Consider the following 18,006-nt stretch of genomic DNA (forward strand, 5'->3'; position numbering starts at 1 on the left):
GCGTATAGGTGGGAGGTCCATGCATGCGCAGAAGACCCCGACTGACACAACTGAAACAGCTACCGGGCAGATTGCGGCTACACAGCAGACCACGGGAGGACAGCAACAGACCGTGCTTATAGGGCAGGAGGAAGCCCCCGGTAAGTATCAAATCTTTAGCTTAATCCATCTCTGGTACACTTTAAATTGATGATGTTAACTGTACTGTGGGATGTAGCAGTGGTAGATTACAGCAGAAACCAATATTTTAATGCAAGCGAGTAGTGATGCGTTTCCATCTGTAAGTCCACTATTATTATTATTATTATTATTATCTGTAAGGGCTCTTTCACATCAGAGCTTGCGTTGGAGAACGCTCAAAGCATACGTTTTGTTGTATGCCTTTTACTGCGTTTTGATATGCGTTGCACTGCAGTGAGTGTGCGTTTTTAATCCGTTTTCAATGCGTTACTGCACATAGAAAAACGCAGGTAATTTTTTTTTCTTTTAGTTGTCAACTTTCTACATTGTTCCTCTGTTGCATTCTGGGACTGATTGCCTGCGTTAACGGATTAAAAACGCGCATAGTGTGCGTTTTACATTGACTAACATTGTAACGCATAAAGCTAGCGTTGGCCAAAAAACTGCACCTGGGTGCAGTGGAACGCAACGCACAAAAAGGCTGCGTTATATGTGAAAGCTAAAATGAAAGTCTATGGACTTTTATTTCACCTTGGGTAACGCAAACTTTATCCTTTGCGTTGAAACGCAGAAAATCTGCCCTAATGTGAAAGAGCCCTAAGGACCACTATTGTGAAAAATTCTAATATTTAAAATACACGTAAACACTTACAAATAAGCTTGTTTCTAGAGTAAAATAAGCTATAAATGACTTTTCTCCTGTGTTCCAGTAGTTAGTAAAAAATGCCAGGCTTTTGACTACTTCATGGGGGATTCTCAGTATTTAAAGGGGACCTAAACTGAGAAGGGTATGGATTTTTTCCTTTTAAAATAATACCAGTTGCCTGACACTCCTGCTGATCCTGTGTCTCTAAGGGCCCGTTTCCACTATCGCGAATCCGCATGCGGGCAACGCATGCGGATCCGCACAGTCAGTAGAAGTGGATGGGACTGTTTCCACTTGTGCGTTTCCCCGCACGTTTTTCTGTGCAGAAAAAATCTGCAGGGTAGGGGCCTCAGAATTCGCCTGCGTGTGGAATGCAGGCGAATCGCACACAATGTATTTAATAGGGAAATCGCATGCGTTTTCCCCATGCGTTTTTTGCCGCGATTTCGCATGCGATTTCGCATAGGTACCCATGTTAATTCACACAGGCAGTGACATGGTTAAAATCGCATACAGCCTTACCTATGCGAAATCGCATGCGAAATCGCGGCAAAAAACGCATGCGGAATCGCACCCGCATGCGATTTGCCTGCGGTGATTCGCCGGCGATTTCGTAACGCTACAGTGGAAACGGGCCCTAATACTTTTAGCCACAGCCCCTTAACAAGCATGCAGATCAGGTGCTCTGACAGAAGTCAGACTGGATTAGCTGCATGCTTGTTTCAGGTGTGTGATTCATCCAGCAGGACTGGCAAGCAACTGGTGTTGTTTAAAAGGAAACATCCATTTCCCTCTCAGTTAAGGTTCCCTTTAATTAATTCTTTACAAAAGCACTCCCTGGAAAGAATCTATACAAAGATGCAGTACGCCCCTTCCCTACCTGTTTGCACACTATTCTGGCAATTGGACTGAGAAACTGCCATTTATTAAGTGCTTTGTAAATAGAGAAATCCCTGAGAATCCCCTATGAGGAAATGGGCTAGTCCAAAACCTGCCAGTTCTGTCAGATTTCTACAACCTACTGTGACAGCAACATATGAGGAAAGTAATTTATGGCTAATTATACTCTGGGAGAAATTTACTTTTTACTTATGTGTTTTCATGCCTTTTAGATATTAGAATTTTTGTGGTAGTGGTCCTTTAACCATTTCAGCCGCCTGGACATGCTCATCACACTGCAGGGGAGCGCTCCCGCACGTGATCGCGGTCGCGCCCCCGTGTCCCTGTGCTGTGCCCCGGTAGCTGAGAGATCAGTGAATGGGAACATGGGTCTCCAGTAGAAAAGTTTTTGGGGAAAAAAAACCTCAAGGTGGCTATCTTGTGGCCAAATAGTAAAATTACATCTACATACATTTTTCAAGCAATTTACACACATTATGACATTAAAAATTAACTGTTTATTTCCCAACTCCCAAATATTACCCAAATAAAATTTTATTGGAAAAAAAACATGACAATTAAAAACAAAACAAAATAAAACACAAATACCGGTAGTTACCTACGGATCTGAACTTTTTAAATATGCATGTGAAGGGGTTATACTACAAAAAAAAATGTTCTAAATTATAAGCTTGTAAATGGTGATGGATGCAAAACTGAAAAAATGCTCCTTTATTTCCAAATAAAATATTGGCGCCATACATTGTGATAGGGACAAAATTTAAATGGTGTCATAACCGAGACAAACGGGCAAATAAAATACATAGGTTTTAATTATGGTAGCATGTATTATTTGAAAGCTATAATGGCCGAAAACTGAGAAATGATGAATTTTTTAAAAAAAATTTCTTAATATTCCTGTTAAAATGCATTTATAAAAAAATTATTCTTAGCAAAAGGTTTCACCCAAAGAAAGCCTAATTAGTGGCGGAAAAAACAAGATATAGATCAATAAATTGTGATAAGTAGTGATAAAGTTATTAGCGAATGAATGGGAGGTGAAAATTGCTCTGATGCATAAGGTGAAAAATCCCTGCGGGCTGAAATGGTTAAAGGAAACCAGAGCTGAGGCAAAAAAAGAAAGTTTTATACATACCTGGGGCTTCCTCCAGCCCCATGTGCTCGCATAGCTCCCACACTGCCGTCCTCATTCTTCTCCATCTTCTTGTTGCTTCCTCCAGATGCGGCCAGTCTGCGCAAGAGAAGTGCGCCCTCTACGCATCTCTCTGGCGGCTGCTGGAGCACTGGCGCACGGAAGGGGTTGTTCCGGGTGTCTGGAACCACCCCCTTGCACCTAGACCGGAAGTGCCTCCGGAATCTGAGCAGCGGCAGCCACTGAATGTAATAGTGCAGCTGCCGCTTGCTCATGTGTGTGCGCAGTAGGGGGGCCCGGGGCCCGCTAGCCGTGTGGGGGGGGGGAGCGCTGTCACCCTCCCTATTGAGGGACCCCCCAGCCAGATATGCTGCTTCTTCCCCGCAGCCCCACAGTCTCCCGGAGGCAGATCAGGGCTACGGCAAGATGGCTGCCGAAGCCCTGCTCTGGAGACTGTGTCTCCAGTACAGGGCTTCGGGAGCCATCTTGCCGTAGCCCTGCACTCTGCCTGTCAGCGCGGGAGATGTGCTGCAGGAGGATCATCGGGGAGCTGGTGCCAGATGCCAGGAGAGGAGAAGACTTCTGTCAGGTAAGTGATTTGTTTTTTTTTCACAGGTGCATTTTTTTTCTAGTTTCTGCTGCCCACATTACGATTTTCAGGTGTCTGCTGCCCACATTACGATTTTCAGGTGTCTGCTGCCCACATTACGATTTTCTGGTCACTGCTGCCCACATTGCGATTTTCAGGTGTCTGCTGCCCATATTACGACTTTCAGGTGTCTGCTGCCCATATTACGATTTTCTGGTCACTGCTGCCCACATTGCGATTTTCAGGTGTCTGCTGCCCACATTACGATTTTCTGGTCTCTGCTGCCCACATTGCGATTTTCAGGTGTCTGCTGCCCACATTACGATTTTCAGGTGTCTGCTGCCCACATTACGATTTTCTGGTCACTGCTGCCCACATTGCGATTTTTAGTTGTCTGCTGCCCACATTATGATTTTCAGGTGTCTGCTGCCCACATTGCGATTTTCAGGTGTCTGCTGCCCACATTACGATTTTCAGGTGTCTGCTGCCCACATTACGATTTTCATGTGACTGCTGCCCACATTACGATTTTCTGGTCACTGCTGCCCACATTGCGATTTTCAGGTGTCTGCTGCCCACATTACGATTTTCATGTGACTGCTGCCCACATTACGATTTTCTGGTCACTGCTGCCTACATTACGATTTTCTGGTCACTGCTGCCCACATTGCGATTTTCAGGTGTCTGCTGCCCACATTACGATTTTCAGGTGACTGCTGCCCACATTGCGATTTTCAGGTGTCTGCTGCCCACATTGCGATTTTCAGGTGTCTGCTGCCCACATTACGATTTTCTGGTCACTGCTGCCCACATTGCGATTTTCTGATGACTGCTGCCCACATTGCGATTTTCAGGTGTCTGCTGCCCACATTGCGATTTTCAGGTGTCTGCTGCCCACATTACGATTTTCTGGTCACTGCTGCCCACACATTGCGATTTTCTGGTGCCTGCTGCCCACATTGTGATTTTCTGGTGACTGCTGCCCACTTTACGATTATTTTCTGATGACTGCTGGCTGCTGCCCACATTACGATTATTTTCTGATGGCTGCTGCCCACATTACGATTATATATAAACACTGGCTGTATGCAGGGGGAACTGGCTATATACACTGGCTATATGCAGGGGGATCTGGCTATATACACTGGCTATATGCAGGGGGAGGCATCTGGCTGCATACAGTGGGTATATGGGTATATACAGGGGGGGATCTCTGGCTATATATACAGGGGATCTGACTATATACACTGGCCATATATACAAGGGGGATCTGGCGAAATACAAGGGGGAATGTACTGAACGGGGAGGTATCTGGCTATATACTATAAATGGGGATCATATGGTTACTTATCCTAACTGGGGGGGCCTCATCTGGCTACCTGTGTGATAAATGGGGGTCATCTGGTCACCTATACTAAAGAGGGGTGGGGTAATTTCGTTATCCATAATAAAGGGGGGTTATCTGGCTACTTAATCACTGCCACATTATATATATTTTGGCGAAACGCTACTGCATCATGTGTATTTTGTAGGGAAACACTGCGCATTGTGTGTATTTTGTGGAGAAATGCTGTGCATCATGTGGATTTTGTGGGCAAACGCATGCGCGGTAGTGTGCGGCTTGCCAAAAGAGACCTATCAGGAACCCCCCCCCCCCCCTTGAAAATCCTGGATTTGCCCCTGTGGAGATATACATAAATAGCGCACTTCACTTGCGTCAGACTGGCTACGACTGGAGGAAGTAACAAGACCCGGTACAGAAGATGGAGAAGAACGAGGACGGCAGCGTAGGAGCTATCGGAAGCGTATGGGGCTGGAGGAAGCCCCAGGTATGTATAAAACTTTCTTTTTTTGCCTCAGCTCTGGTACACTTTAAGTCTTCGGCTTATTCTTGGTTTCCGCCACTTGTTCTAAATTGTCCATTCAGAATATTGGTTTAACCAGTGAAGCTCTGTTGCATGAATTGTCCTATGTATGTTTCATGGGAAGTGTAACATGAGGATGGATTATGCTTGGACAACTGATAGACACAATCCTACGGGCATTACAGTTTCATTACATTAGCCACCTCTTTTACTTTAGAATGTATGCCTATCCTAGTATTGCCTTCAGTATATATCTTTCTGTGTAGATCTGTGTAAGTGAAAGGACAGTGTCCTTAGGGAGCGTTCACATTATGCACATTGCTGCATGCTGTGTTGTGTACTAGCTGCAGGCGGACTAGCTGCTTCACCGAACTATTCAGTGAAGAGGCTGGGGCAGTCAAGTGAGGAGGTCAGATGCATGGATCAGCGCAGAATACATGGGCTAGCAAGCAAAGGCGCAGTACTATAGACTGCCTGCTAGTTCCTTCTACATAATACAGAGGATGCAAAATCATGCCCTATTCACTGGAGGGCAGTCTGGGCCTTTGCCTGAATGGTCTGTACCCAGAAATGGCAATGTCTCTGGGAGAAGCTATGAAAACTTCAGACTTCATGATCTTTGATGTCTCTCATCTCTGATTGGTGTAACCTGAGATCTGTTTGGTGGCAATATATTTCTATGGCAAGTGAGAATTAGCAGCCCCCGAGACTTCTGATCAGCCTGCTAATAATGTTATACACACTTTCTCATCTAACATGTCACCATTCCAAACATGCTGTGATGCATACTATGAGCAGTATTTTAAATTGGCTTAACATTGTGTTTTACCTTGTGCAGGCACAGACAGAACAGCGGCGAGGACTCCAATCTCAAGCACAGGCGGAGGTGAGGACACTCAGATATAACGATTACAATTAGCAGAATTAAAGGTTTCCTTGATATGAAACCTAAAAGTATATTAAGAATGCAGAAAAGAATATTTCCCCTGACAATAAGCAATCTCTTTAGGGTTTGATCTCCATGGGAGGAAATTACACACGCTCCAGTAACTCATGCGTAACTCTGATGCAGAATATTTAAGCCTGTAATATGACATGCTGCTGTTTGTGGTAAATAGATATCACAGATTGAAGAGAAATACATCTCGGGTATCAGTGGTGCTGATTATCATGAGTTCTGTACAGTGAATGTAGAAATAAATATGAGTGGGGTATTGTTACATGCTGAGAACTGTTACATGAAGCTGATAATGAGCGCTGAGGATAATGTCATTGTAAATGTACGGCCCTTATGCATTTAGCAGTAAGATTGCTGTGGGCCTGGCCTGGTGTCCCCTGTTAGTGCCATGCTGCCATCGGTTACAGCAAAATAAGTATGCCGCTAATGTAATTTCTCCACTATAAGGAGAATCCTGGCGCATACTGATACATTTTGGCGCAGTGCACCGGTTATGGGTGCAAGTCGATAGCCAGTGCGCTGCGCCCGAATTTAACAGTATGCATCAGGATTCTCCTTATAGCGGAGGAATTACATTAGCGGCAATGGGTGCAGGGCTTTATCGGGCACCGCGGTTACCCAAATTCGCCCTCAATGCTGATATTTTAATAATATCGGCATTGAGGGAAAATTTGGGTGCCCAATAAGCATAAGACTTGGGAGGGTTTTATAGAGTTACATGTGGGGGAAAGGGGATCTTAAAGAGGAACTCCAGCCTAAACAAACATACTGTCATTAAGTTACATTAGTTATGTTAATTAAAATAGATAGGTAATATAATCTCTTACCCACCCTGTTTTAAAAGAACTTGCAAATGTTTAATTTCATGAGGGTAGCCATCTTTTTTGGTTGAAAGGAGGTGACAGGGAGCATGAGACACAGTTCCAACTGTCCTGTGTGCTGATCACCCCTCCCAGTTGCTAGGCAACGTGAATAACAACATAGTAAATCCCATCATGCTCTGCACAGCATCAGGGAAAAAAAGCCCTGGAGCTTAGGTAAAAATGCAGCTAAAATTATGCTTTGGTAAGAAAAACAAAGTTCTGATGCTGTGAAACTGTTAAAGAAACACTGAACCTTTTCAGTTCTGCTGAGTAGATTTTTAGTCCGGAGGTTCACTTTAAGGATTAGGCCTGTGGGGGGGTCTTCAAGGTGTGTGTGTGGGAGGAGGGGAAGGGGAGGGGGGGGGGCTTAAGGGTTAGACGTGTTGGGGTGTCTTAAGGGTTTGGTGTGGGGGGTTAAGGTTAGTGTTAGGCATTACGAGGGAGGGTTCTGTGTGAGAATAGGTTAGGTTAGGACATAGTAAAATATTGGTAAAGCTACCAATATTCTACTATAGTGGATAATAGGATATCTGTAAAATTACCGATATTCTATTGCCGTTATTTTGCGCTCATTTCTAAATGCGACACTTGCATAGGTATGCTGCTGTCAGTGTACCTCAGGATCTGCCTAACAACACACACACTGCTCGGATTCTCAATCGCTATTTTCTTTTTAATTATTATTGCTTCCCTTAAATGACGCCTTTTCATATTCCCAATGAGTAAATTAAACATCATGTTGATTACACAAATAAGAGGCAGGTACGTTTGTTGTAATGTGCTGCTTTGCAAGGTCTGATTATGATGCAGATTAGACGGTTTACAGGTACATTCCGGTAAAAAAGGAAAATGATGAATATAAAGTACCTCAGCATAAAGCCTCCTCCTGAGGAGCTGCCGTTACTGTTCTCCGAATCCCTTTCAGCAGGCACAAGTCTTTCAGTAATCAGGCCAATCAGCATTAATGAGGGTTTTTTAGACATCTTACCAACTCATGGCTGCTCTGCCCTCTGAATATACACGGAGTGGCAAAAAAATTAGAGACACTCCTTATTTGAAAGCAAACCAGTCCAACAGTGACATAGAGTGACTTAACAACACAGAGCTGCTTATATAAGGAACACTCAGCTTTGGACAACGTAGTTATCACAGAGATTAATGCCAAACTGGGTAAGATAAAATATTTAAGGGCATTTGAAGGAGGGATGATCTGTGCAAGAAGAGATGGTGCCAGCATCTCTTCTCTGAAATGATACTCTTTTTGGATTTTCTTGCCCAACAGTATCTCAGGTGTTTAGGGGAGTGGCAGTTGAGAAAAAAACTTCAAGCAATAAGGATTATTTTGGTCGAAAAAGGCTGGTGGTGAAAGAGAGAGGGGAAAAGTGATTAGCACGCATAGTGAGCAGCAACAGAAGAGCAACAAGATGGTTTTCGCAAAGGATGGGCTTTAGCAGCAGGAGACCATCAAGAGTGCCTTTGGTATCACAGAAAATAGGAAAAGATGCCTGTTGTGGGCCTTTGCCAATGTGCTCATCAGTTTAAAATTGATTTGAGGAACATCAGTCAGAGTTTATCCTGCTTCCATGGCCAGCTCAGTCCCCTGACCTCATTCCTATTGAGGAATTGTGGGACAAAGTCGAAGATCACTTCAAATCTTGGAAACACCACCATCCAAACTGACCCAACTTACAGCTACCATTATGTCAGTATGGGCCACATTCCTCAGCAACGGTATAAGCATCTTGTTGAGTCCATGCCAAGAAGAAAATTGGCTGTGATCAGAGCTCAAGGTGGATCAAATTGTTATATGTCACCTGATATATGGCAACATGGAGGGAATCCCAAAACAATATAATTCTATGCATGTAATGAGGGCAGGGCAGTAAACATGTAACTGGTCAAAACCATCTTCTTTACAAACTCACAGATTTAAAGTTTTGATTAGATTGTGTTTTTAAAGTGGATGAAACACAAAATAAATGTTTGCTCTAAAGCTGAGGTGCCCAGCACAGTGGAGTCCCGGCTTACATACTCCCTTTCTTGCCTGATGAAGACGGTTGCATGCTGTGAAACGCAGCATATCTTGGAGGTTTTTCCAAAAGAGTGAAAAATAAAATATTTTTTGAAATTGACTGAGTCATCAAATGGGAATAAGAGTCCCTGACAAGACAGCATTAGACACTTGACAGATTCTAACGCTTTCTTGTTCCTAAGAAAGAAAAGTTTATAGCTCTCTGTATCCATGTTGAAGATATTGGCCCTCTTAGTTGATCACTACTGTCTTCCCATTCAGTGGGAGGTCTCCTGTTCCTCGCCCCCTCCCCTTTTCATTGAGGAGATGCCACATGACAAAAGGTTCGTACACACATACGAGTAAGGCACTTGATCCCTCAGACAACAATGCAGGGCCACCACTGTACAGATAGGTCGCTAGCCGAGTTTCATTTAGCATGTGTACAAAGTTTTTGTGTAATATGAGGGACTAGTTAAAGTATCCATTTGAAGTATATTCCCTCAGATTACCCTACTACAACATGAATTTAGTTAGATTGTCTAATCGAGATTGTATCATTGCTGGGCACTTATTTAAGCCAACAACCATGGGCACTTTAAGCCAACAACCTTACCTAAACATCCCCCTCTGCAGTTATCGGCTGAAAAGCTCAGCAGGGAATGCATGCTGACTGAATCTGACTGAGGTAGATACTGACAACATGCAGTGCACATTAGTGGAAATAGACTGTTGCACAGCCACAAGGTTTCCACTCGGTGATTGGTATGTTTGTTGCCTGGAGCTGTTCCTTTTATTCTAACGACTGTTTAGATGACTGGCTAGCCTCTGGCACTTAAGTTCAATGACTTATAATATTTATGACCGGTATATAGTTTTATCTAGCACTCTCCATATGACAGGTATCCGTATTTGTACACTGAGCACTGTGCTAATAGGCTGCTTGCAGTATATTCATGACCAGGAAACCCCCAACACACTCATATTACAGCCTCCTGGCAGATAGTGTTACACACGGTAGTTGAAAAGACACATTAAGGGGTTTGACACAGCAGTAAAACTGACACCTGACATTATTATTATTATTATGTATTTATATAGTGCTGTCATTTTCCACAGTGATCGTCAGAGTGCATAGAACAATTCATGTCCTATTACTGATCATCAGAGGAGCTCACAATCTAATGTCCTTACCCATTGTGACAGTCGAATGTCCCTGAGGACAATTTTAGGGGAGTTAACTTTCCATTAAAGCAGACCTAAACGCAGAACTTCCTGTATGCTCTAAAAGATAAGTAACAGCATAGTAACTTTTAAAGAAAAACATTTCTTTGTTACAGCTTACAGAACTCCTGCAATAAATCTGCAGTGTGGTTACTTCCTGATTTCATGGGAGCACAGAAAGCGTTAACCTCCTGTGTTTACATATTAGCCCGTAATTCGCCACATCCCCAGCACAGAGTTGACAGCTCAAATTACATTTGTGATTATTTACAGAGAAGGGAGAATTAGATGGGCTGTTTTCTGTAAACACACACATGGTGGATTTATCTATTTTATTTGTCTCTTGTGCAAGCGTTTAGGTCCGCTTTAAGCATTTATTAAACATATGCAAACTAAGGGACAACATACAAACTCCATAGAGGTAGTATTCTGGCCAAGGTTAAAACCTGGAGCTCAAGTATCACATGGTGAGATCTTCTTGGTTTTCATTGGGTGCAGGCATAAACATAAAGAGCATCTGAAGTGGAGTAAAAATGATTAAGTTGAGTTTGGCCCCATGTTTTAGGCGGCCTGATCTCCTGATCTGTTCCTTTCTCATCATATCTATAGAAGAGTAATCCATTCTGTCAAGCTTTAGGAAAACTGAACTGTCACAGCAGTCTCCTGGATAAAAATTCCAACCTCCACCGCCCTCTGCCCTAGTGTGACATCAGTTCCCAACCACCCACCCACCTCCTTCTAGCCACGTGAATGGGCTCCTGAGAGGAAGGTGGGTGGAGACTTACTTAACCCTGTGGGTAGAGAGAGTCGCAGGCTGGCTTTGCATCGGTGTCAAGCTCTGGGTGAACACTGACAGTCAAATTTCTTCAGCGTTTGAAAACGGGTTAGTCCACTATATTAATGAGGAAAGAATATGGCAGTTGTGTTTTAATAATAAACTACCTCGTTTGAGCTTATTGCTGAAATGCAACCATGTGGAAAAGAGGAGGTGTTGTCCAAGGCAACCAATCATAAGTCTGCTTAAAGAGGAACTTCAGCCTAAACAAACATACTGCCATTACGTTACATTAGTTATGTTATTTAAAATAATAGATAATATAATCTCTTACCCACCCTGTTTTAAAAGAACAGGCAAATGTTTATGATTTCATGAGGGCAGCCATCTTTTTGGTTGAAAGGAGGCGACTGTCGCCGACTGGGAGCATGAGACACAGTTCCAACTGTCCTGTGTCCTGATCACCCCTCCCAGTTGCTAAGCAACAAGAACATCAGAAATCCCATCATGCTTTGCACAGCATCAGGGGAAAAATGCCCGGGCAGTTTTCTTTGATGGGGAGGAGCTTAGCTTCTGTGCAGCTAAAAATGAGGCTTTGGTAAGAAAAACAAAGTTGTGATGCTGTGAAACTGTTAAAGAAACACCAAGCTTTTTCAGTGCTGCTGAGTAGATTTTTAGTTTGGAGGTTCACTTTAAATATTGTTACATAAACTGTAAAATAACAGGTGGTATAAGGTAATATGAAGAAGACCTCCACAACTATTTATTGTAGCTCATATTCTCTTTTCGTGATACACATTTATTCTAGCTTATTCATTTGTGTTGTGTTAAGTCACGTTTTTCTTCATTCCTCATGCAGATCGAGGTCGCGCTGCAATACTAGCAGTGGTAGCGAGTCTGAGAATTGCAATCGGGAACACAGAAAGAAACGCAACAGGTAAACCCTGCATACAGATCCCTTCTCTTACTCCCCCCCCCAATGGTGAATATAATACCACAAGAAATGTGATGATAGTTTTTGTTTAAAGGCTATGAGCCTTTCTCTCTTTCAGTTAGACACATTGCGCCCCTTTTCCCTGAGTTTATCATAAGAATTGACACTAAATAAGTGTATAATTTTAGGATTGGCAGCACCGCCACATGATATATGGTGCATGGTGGAGGAGTGATGCCTTTTGGGGGAGGTGTTGCCAAGTTGCCACTGACCAGCCCTCCCAATCAGGTTGTGTGGGTGGCATGGCCAAGCTGTCACTTCACTCCCACCCTGTCAAGTCAATGTAGGGGTTGTTTCTAGCAGTAGGCTCCTGGGGAATGCTCTAGAGCTATCTTTCTCAACATTTTATTGGTATTTACCCCTTGTGAGAGACTGTGCTCATGCCTTGGTATGGTAAAGATAATCTCAATTACCCCTTAAAGAGGAACTCCAGTGAAAATAATGTAATAAAAAAAGTGCTTCATTTTTACCATAATTATGTATAAATGATTTAGTCAGTGTTTGCCAATTGTAAAATCTTTCCTCTCCCAGATTCACATTCTGACATGTATTACATGGTGACATTTTTACTGTGGGCAGGTTATGTAGCTGTTTCTAGCTGTTCTGGCCTTGCAGACAGTTGTAACCAGCTATTTCCTGTCTGTGAACCTTGTTACATTGTGGCAGTTTGCCCAGAGTACCGTACGGTACCAGAGCCTCTTGTGGGAGGGGTTTTAGCACAAAATCAGTCATACAGCGCCCCCTGATGGTCTGTTTGTGAAAATCATTATATTTCTCATGTAAAAGGGGGTATCAGCTACTGATTGGGATAAAGTTAAATTCTTGGTCGGAGTTTCTCTTTAACACAGATTATTCAATAGTAGTGCATGGGAACTGTTTCTGACAAATTTCCAAGCATATACTGTTGCTTTTGAAAAGGTAGGATACTAATTTGGTTTTGTGCTTATAGAATTTACTATTTTCTAAAACTATACTTTTATTATACTAAATTGTATGAAGCCCGAGTACCAGGGCTTTAGAGTCGGTACAAAAGTCACCCGACTCCTCAGTTTTATAAAACCACCGACTCCGACTCCAGGTACCCAAAATTGCTCCGACCCCTCAACTCCGAATTCACAGCCCTGCAGAGTACCCCCAGGACCCATCATGGATACAGCATACCTAGGTTCTAGGAATGGTTGCAAACTGCACAGCTTTATTGTTGTCTGTGTCTGTTGGTAGCACTCTCATTACTGCAGTATTACAACAGTTGTTAGGAACAGTAATCAAAGTCTGACAGAAGCTTTAGTTGTTCTCTATACTACTTGAAGGGATAAGAAAATGTTGCCATATTGTTGTTAGGCACAAACTACATAAAAACCTAGCTGAAGTTCTGACTGTAGCCTGCTCTAGAATGAAAGAAATAGGTCCATTTTAATTTAGTGTGTGCAGTGCTTCCTCCTGCACCTGCCCAGTACTCCGCATTGCTTTTACTGCTTGTTGGTTTATACTTTGTTATTGTCTGCCATCTAGTGGTTCTAGGAAGAAATGTCATCACCCTTTACAGCATGGAAGTTAATTATTTTATTATTAAAAAATAATTTTATAGTATAGTATGAAATCAATGCACTCATCAGAACTGAGGAAGGCACAATAGCAGACTATTCTATAGATTATCTGTGCTGCACAAAGTCTTTTTGTAAGTAAAACTCCAACGCTGCAGTTTTTTAATCTGCCTATCTTGCATTGACTGTCTTGCACTTCTTTGCAAATACTGGACCACAACAGTACATTACAGAACAGACTGCCTAGAAATTCCCATTTTGGTGCATACGTAATTAGCTACACAGAACAGAATTCTTTGGCACTCTTAGTGCACACAGACTAATCAGATTATTCGTTTGAGTGAAGAAGTTTTAGGAAGTGTTTAAAGATTTCAGTGGCAGGTAAATACCAGCTTGTGGGACTGAGAACAGCAGAGGGAGAAACTTGTGAATAATTCTGTACACAGGAATAAGAATGGAGTGGCTAAGAATATTAAACCATTTGCAGAGGGGAAGCTTTTGTTTCGAATGGTATCTGGATAACACAACATGTATGTCTAGGTCATTGGAAAATACAATTTGCCTTTTTAAAGAGAATCTGTACTCTAAAATTCTTACAATAAAAAGCATACCATTCTATTCATTATGTTCTCCTGGGCCCCTCTGTGCTGTTTCTGCCACTCCCTGCTGCAATCCTGGCTTGTAATTGCCAGTTTCAGGCAGTGTTTACAAACAAAAAACATGGCTGCTAACCAGCATGTGATAGGCTGAGAGAAGCTCAGTCTGTGACTCATACAGAGTCTGCAGGGGGCGTGGAGAGGGTGTGTATAGCTTCTACCTATCACAAGCAGAGCAGCACATTCTTGCCTGAGTGCCTGAGCCTGACAAAGCTGACAAAGGAAAGAAGATTAGATTATATAACAGAGATAATACAGCCACTGTGCAACTAGGAAAGGCTGCAGTAAGAAAGACCACATTAGAACATGTATAGGATTTTATAGGATAGAAGAAATAAGGCTGAACATTTTGTCACAGAGTCTCTTTAAGATAGAAGGTATAGTAGAGTCCTGGTTATCCGGAACTCAGCTAACCAGCAGTCTTAAAGGATAACTGTAGTGAGAGGTATATGAAGGCTGCCATATTTATTTCCTTTTAAGCAATACCAGTTGCCTGGCAGCCCTGCTGATCTATTTGGCTGAAGTAGTGGCTGAATCACACCAGAAACAAGCATGCAGCTAATCTTGTCATATTTGTCAAAATTGTCAGAAAAACCTGATCTGCTGCATGCTTGTTCAGGGTCTATGGCTGAAAGTATTAGAGGCAGAGGATCAGCAGGATAGCCAGGTAACTGGTATAGCTTAAATGGAAATAAATATGGCAGCCTTCATACACCTCTCTCTACAGTTCTCCTTTAACCAACCAGCACAGATCAAGGCAGTACTCACAGTGCTGAAGGCCAACTTAGGCTGTTTTGGGGGCTCTGCTATGCTTAAAACTGTGTTCCATGGCTCCCTCAAGGTTAATATACTTTCAATTACAGTACTGTATTTCACCAAGTTCATGGTATGTATGTAGAGTGGGGTATAGTACTGTATTAGCTAGGTCTATTTTTAACATTGAGTCTCAAGCAACCAGAAAGCACACTTATCCGGCATCACCGATCCCACTCAGTGCCAGATAACCAAGACTCTACTGTGTTTGCAAGGTTTACCTTCGCATGAGTGAGCAGCAATGCCCACATCAGGACAATAGGTGGATTGTACTGTTTACTAAGCATGAGCAGTGTTCTCCCCAGAATTTTTTTCCAGCCGGGTGGCATGAAAATGTAGCCGGGTGGGATATTAAGGTCATGATGGTCGGGAAAGGAGGGGAAAGGAGGGTGATGGTGTGTGCTACTATTAGGTAAGAATGGGCAGGGAGGATCATGCTGGGTGCTGCTCGTTGGGAAGGAGATTAGGTGGATCGCGCTGGGTGTTGGTGAGGTAATCATACTAGGCACTGCCGATAGGGGTAGAGGATTACACTAAATGATGCTAATGGATTCCGAGGCATCTTACACTGAGTGTAGCTGTTGCGAGGGGCAATCCGATAAGAGTGCTGCCAAAGCTGGAATAATACCAGACAGGGCTGTAGACTGAGTGACTAATTTAGGCCCAAAACCACACATGCCCACAGACTGTTCTGTTATGTCTTTCAAAAAGTCTCACAATAGTCTTGGCTGACATAGTGGTAGTAAGCCCAGTGTAGACATGCTTGTTTGTCTTGCTAAACAGCATGCACTACAAAGATAAAATAAAAGTGCTTGGGGGTTTCTGCTGTGGCTTCTCCCCTTAAACAAAGTCAAACTGAAGGGAAGAGGAATAGGTGTGTCTGGGAGGGAGATAGATTTGTCTTTGAGGGACAGAGAGAGTTTGTGTGAAAAGGACTGGGAAAGGGGAAAGAAAAAAAAAAGAGGGAGAAAGTTTGTCAGTTAGACAGAGGGAAATGTTGTAGAGGGAGAGTGAGAGACATATGCAGGAATGAAAATGTGTGTGAGTGCACAGCTCACTGCAGGAAGTCTGCAGACTGATGTCCAGGACAGCTAGATTTACTATGTAACGTCTCAGTCTGGGGCAGAGCAGTGGGGGAAGGGAAGCAGTTGTATATGTAAAGTTATCTAAATAATACCGGTCTCTAGCACAGAGACAGCAGCTGACCAGAAGGATTCCACTGCTTGGGGACCGTACTGCTATCAGATAACCATCTGCCTTGCTGTTATTACTCTCCCCGGCATGAACGAGCGTTACTCCACGCTGTTCTCTATGTGCTGTGACCTCTGATCGGGGGAGGCTGGGGCACGTGCTGGGAAGACAGGAGAAGGAGAGTCCGTCCTCTGCATGACAGGCAGATCAGCGACTCACCAGAGGGAACACAGGAAGCCCACGTTCTATCAGTTCTTTCTCTGTGTGCTCCTTCAAAAGCTCCCGCGGTCTGGCTTGTAATGTCAGGAGCTGAGGAGGAGGGCGGAGATTGTGTCAGAGTGACAGCGGGCCAGCTCCAATGCCACAGCCGCTGCACACTGTGCTGGATGAGTGTGGAGGACTCAGAGGACGGCAAATATGATTAGTGATCACAGCAGCCGGGCGGGGACTGACCACCAGCCGGGCGCTCCGCCCAGTTAAAAGGCTCTAGGGAGAACACTGATGAGAAATTAAGGTGGGCGGCACTCTTATACAGCTTACAACTTGCAGTGAGAAAGTAAAAAACACATTCACCCGGGTTGCTGTAGTTCAAGTTGGAGACTGCACATGACGTGTGCTCCTTCAGCAGTAGCAGCGAAGAAAGATGAATTGCTAATCCATAAGAGAAGACAGTACGTGCACCATCTGTCCAGATAGGCCTTTATTGGCAGTGGCAGCATCCATATACAGTGGGTTGCAAAAGTATTCGGCCCCCTTGAAGTTTTCCACATTTTGTCACATTACTGCCACAAACATGCTTCAATTTTATTGGAATTTCACGTGAAAGACCAATACAAAGTGGTGTACATGTGAGAAGTGGATCGAAAATCATACATCATTCCAAACATTTTTTACACATAAATAACTGCAAAATGGGCTGTGTGTAATTATTCGGCCCTCTGAGTCAATACTTTGTAGAATCACCTTTTGCTGCAATTACAGCTGCCAGTCTTTTAGGGTATGTCTCTACCAGCTTTGCACATCTAGAGACTGAAGTCCTTGCCCATTATTCTTTGCAAAACAGCTCCAGCTCGGTCAGATTAGATGGACAGCGCTTGTGAACAGCAGTTTTCAGATCTTGCCACAGATTCTCGGTTGGATTTAGATCTGGACTTTGACTGGGCAATTCTAACACATAAATATGTTCTGTTTTAAACCATTCCATTGTTGCCCTAGCTTTATGTTTAGGGTCATTGTCCTGCTGGAAGGTGAACCTCTGCCCCAGTCTCAAGTCTTTTGAAGTCTCCAAGAGGTTTTCTTCCAAGTTTGCCCTGTATTTGGCTCCATCCATCTTCCCATCAACTCTGACTAGCTTCCCTGTCCCTGCTGAAGAGATGCACCCCCAGAGCATGATGCTGCCATCACCATATTTGACAGTGTATTCAGAGTGATGTGCAGTGTTAGCTTTCCGCCACACATAGCGTTTTGCATTTTGGCCAAAAAGTTCCATTTTGGTCTCATCTGACCAGAGCACCTTCTTCCACATGGTTGCTGTGTCCCCCACATGGCTTGTGGCAAACTGCAAACGGGACTTCTTATGCTTTCTGTTAACAATGCCTTTCTTCTTGCCACTCTTCCATAAAGGCCAACTTTGTACAGTGCATGACTAATAGTTGTCCTATGGAC

The 18,006-nt window shown here is 43.4% G+C and overlaps 1 protein-coding gene across 2 annotated transcripts in view; it reads left to right on the top strand.

Annotated features, from left to right (window-relative positions):
• Window positions 1–18,006, top strand: part of EPB41L4A (erythrocyte membrane protein band 4.1 like 4A) — a 327,406-nt gene that overhangs the window by 290,727 nt on the left and 18,673 nt on the right. For both annotated transcript variants that reach the window (XM_068247351.1, XM_068247350.1), the window contains 2 exons: window positions 6,151–6,198; window positions 12,003–12,080. In XM_068247351.1, the coding sequence (XP_068103452.1) occupies window positions 6,151–6,198; window positions 12,003–12,080 (126 nt within the window). The remainder of the gene's footprint in view (window positions 1–6,150; window positions 6,199–12,002; window positions 12,081–18,006) is intronic.

Source organism: Hyperolius riggenbachi, chromosome 1 (genome assembly GCF_040937935.1).
Source record: "Hyperolius riggenbachi isolate aHypRig1 chromosome 1, aHypRig1.pri, whole genome shotgun sequence".
In the NCBI taxonomy this organism is placed as follows: Eukaryota; Metazoa; Chordata; class Amphibia; order Anura; family Hyperoliidae; genus Hyperolius; species Hyperolius riggenbachi.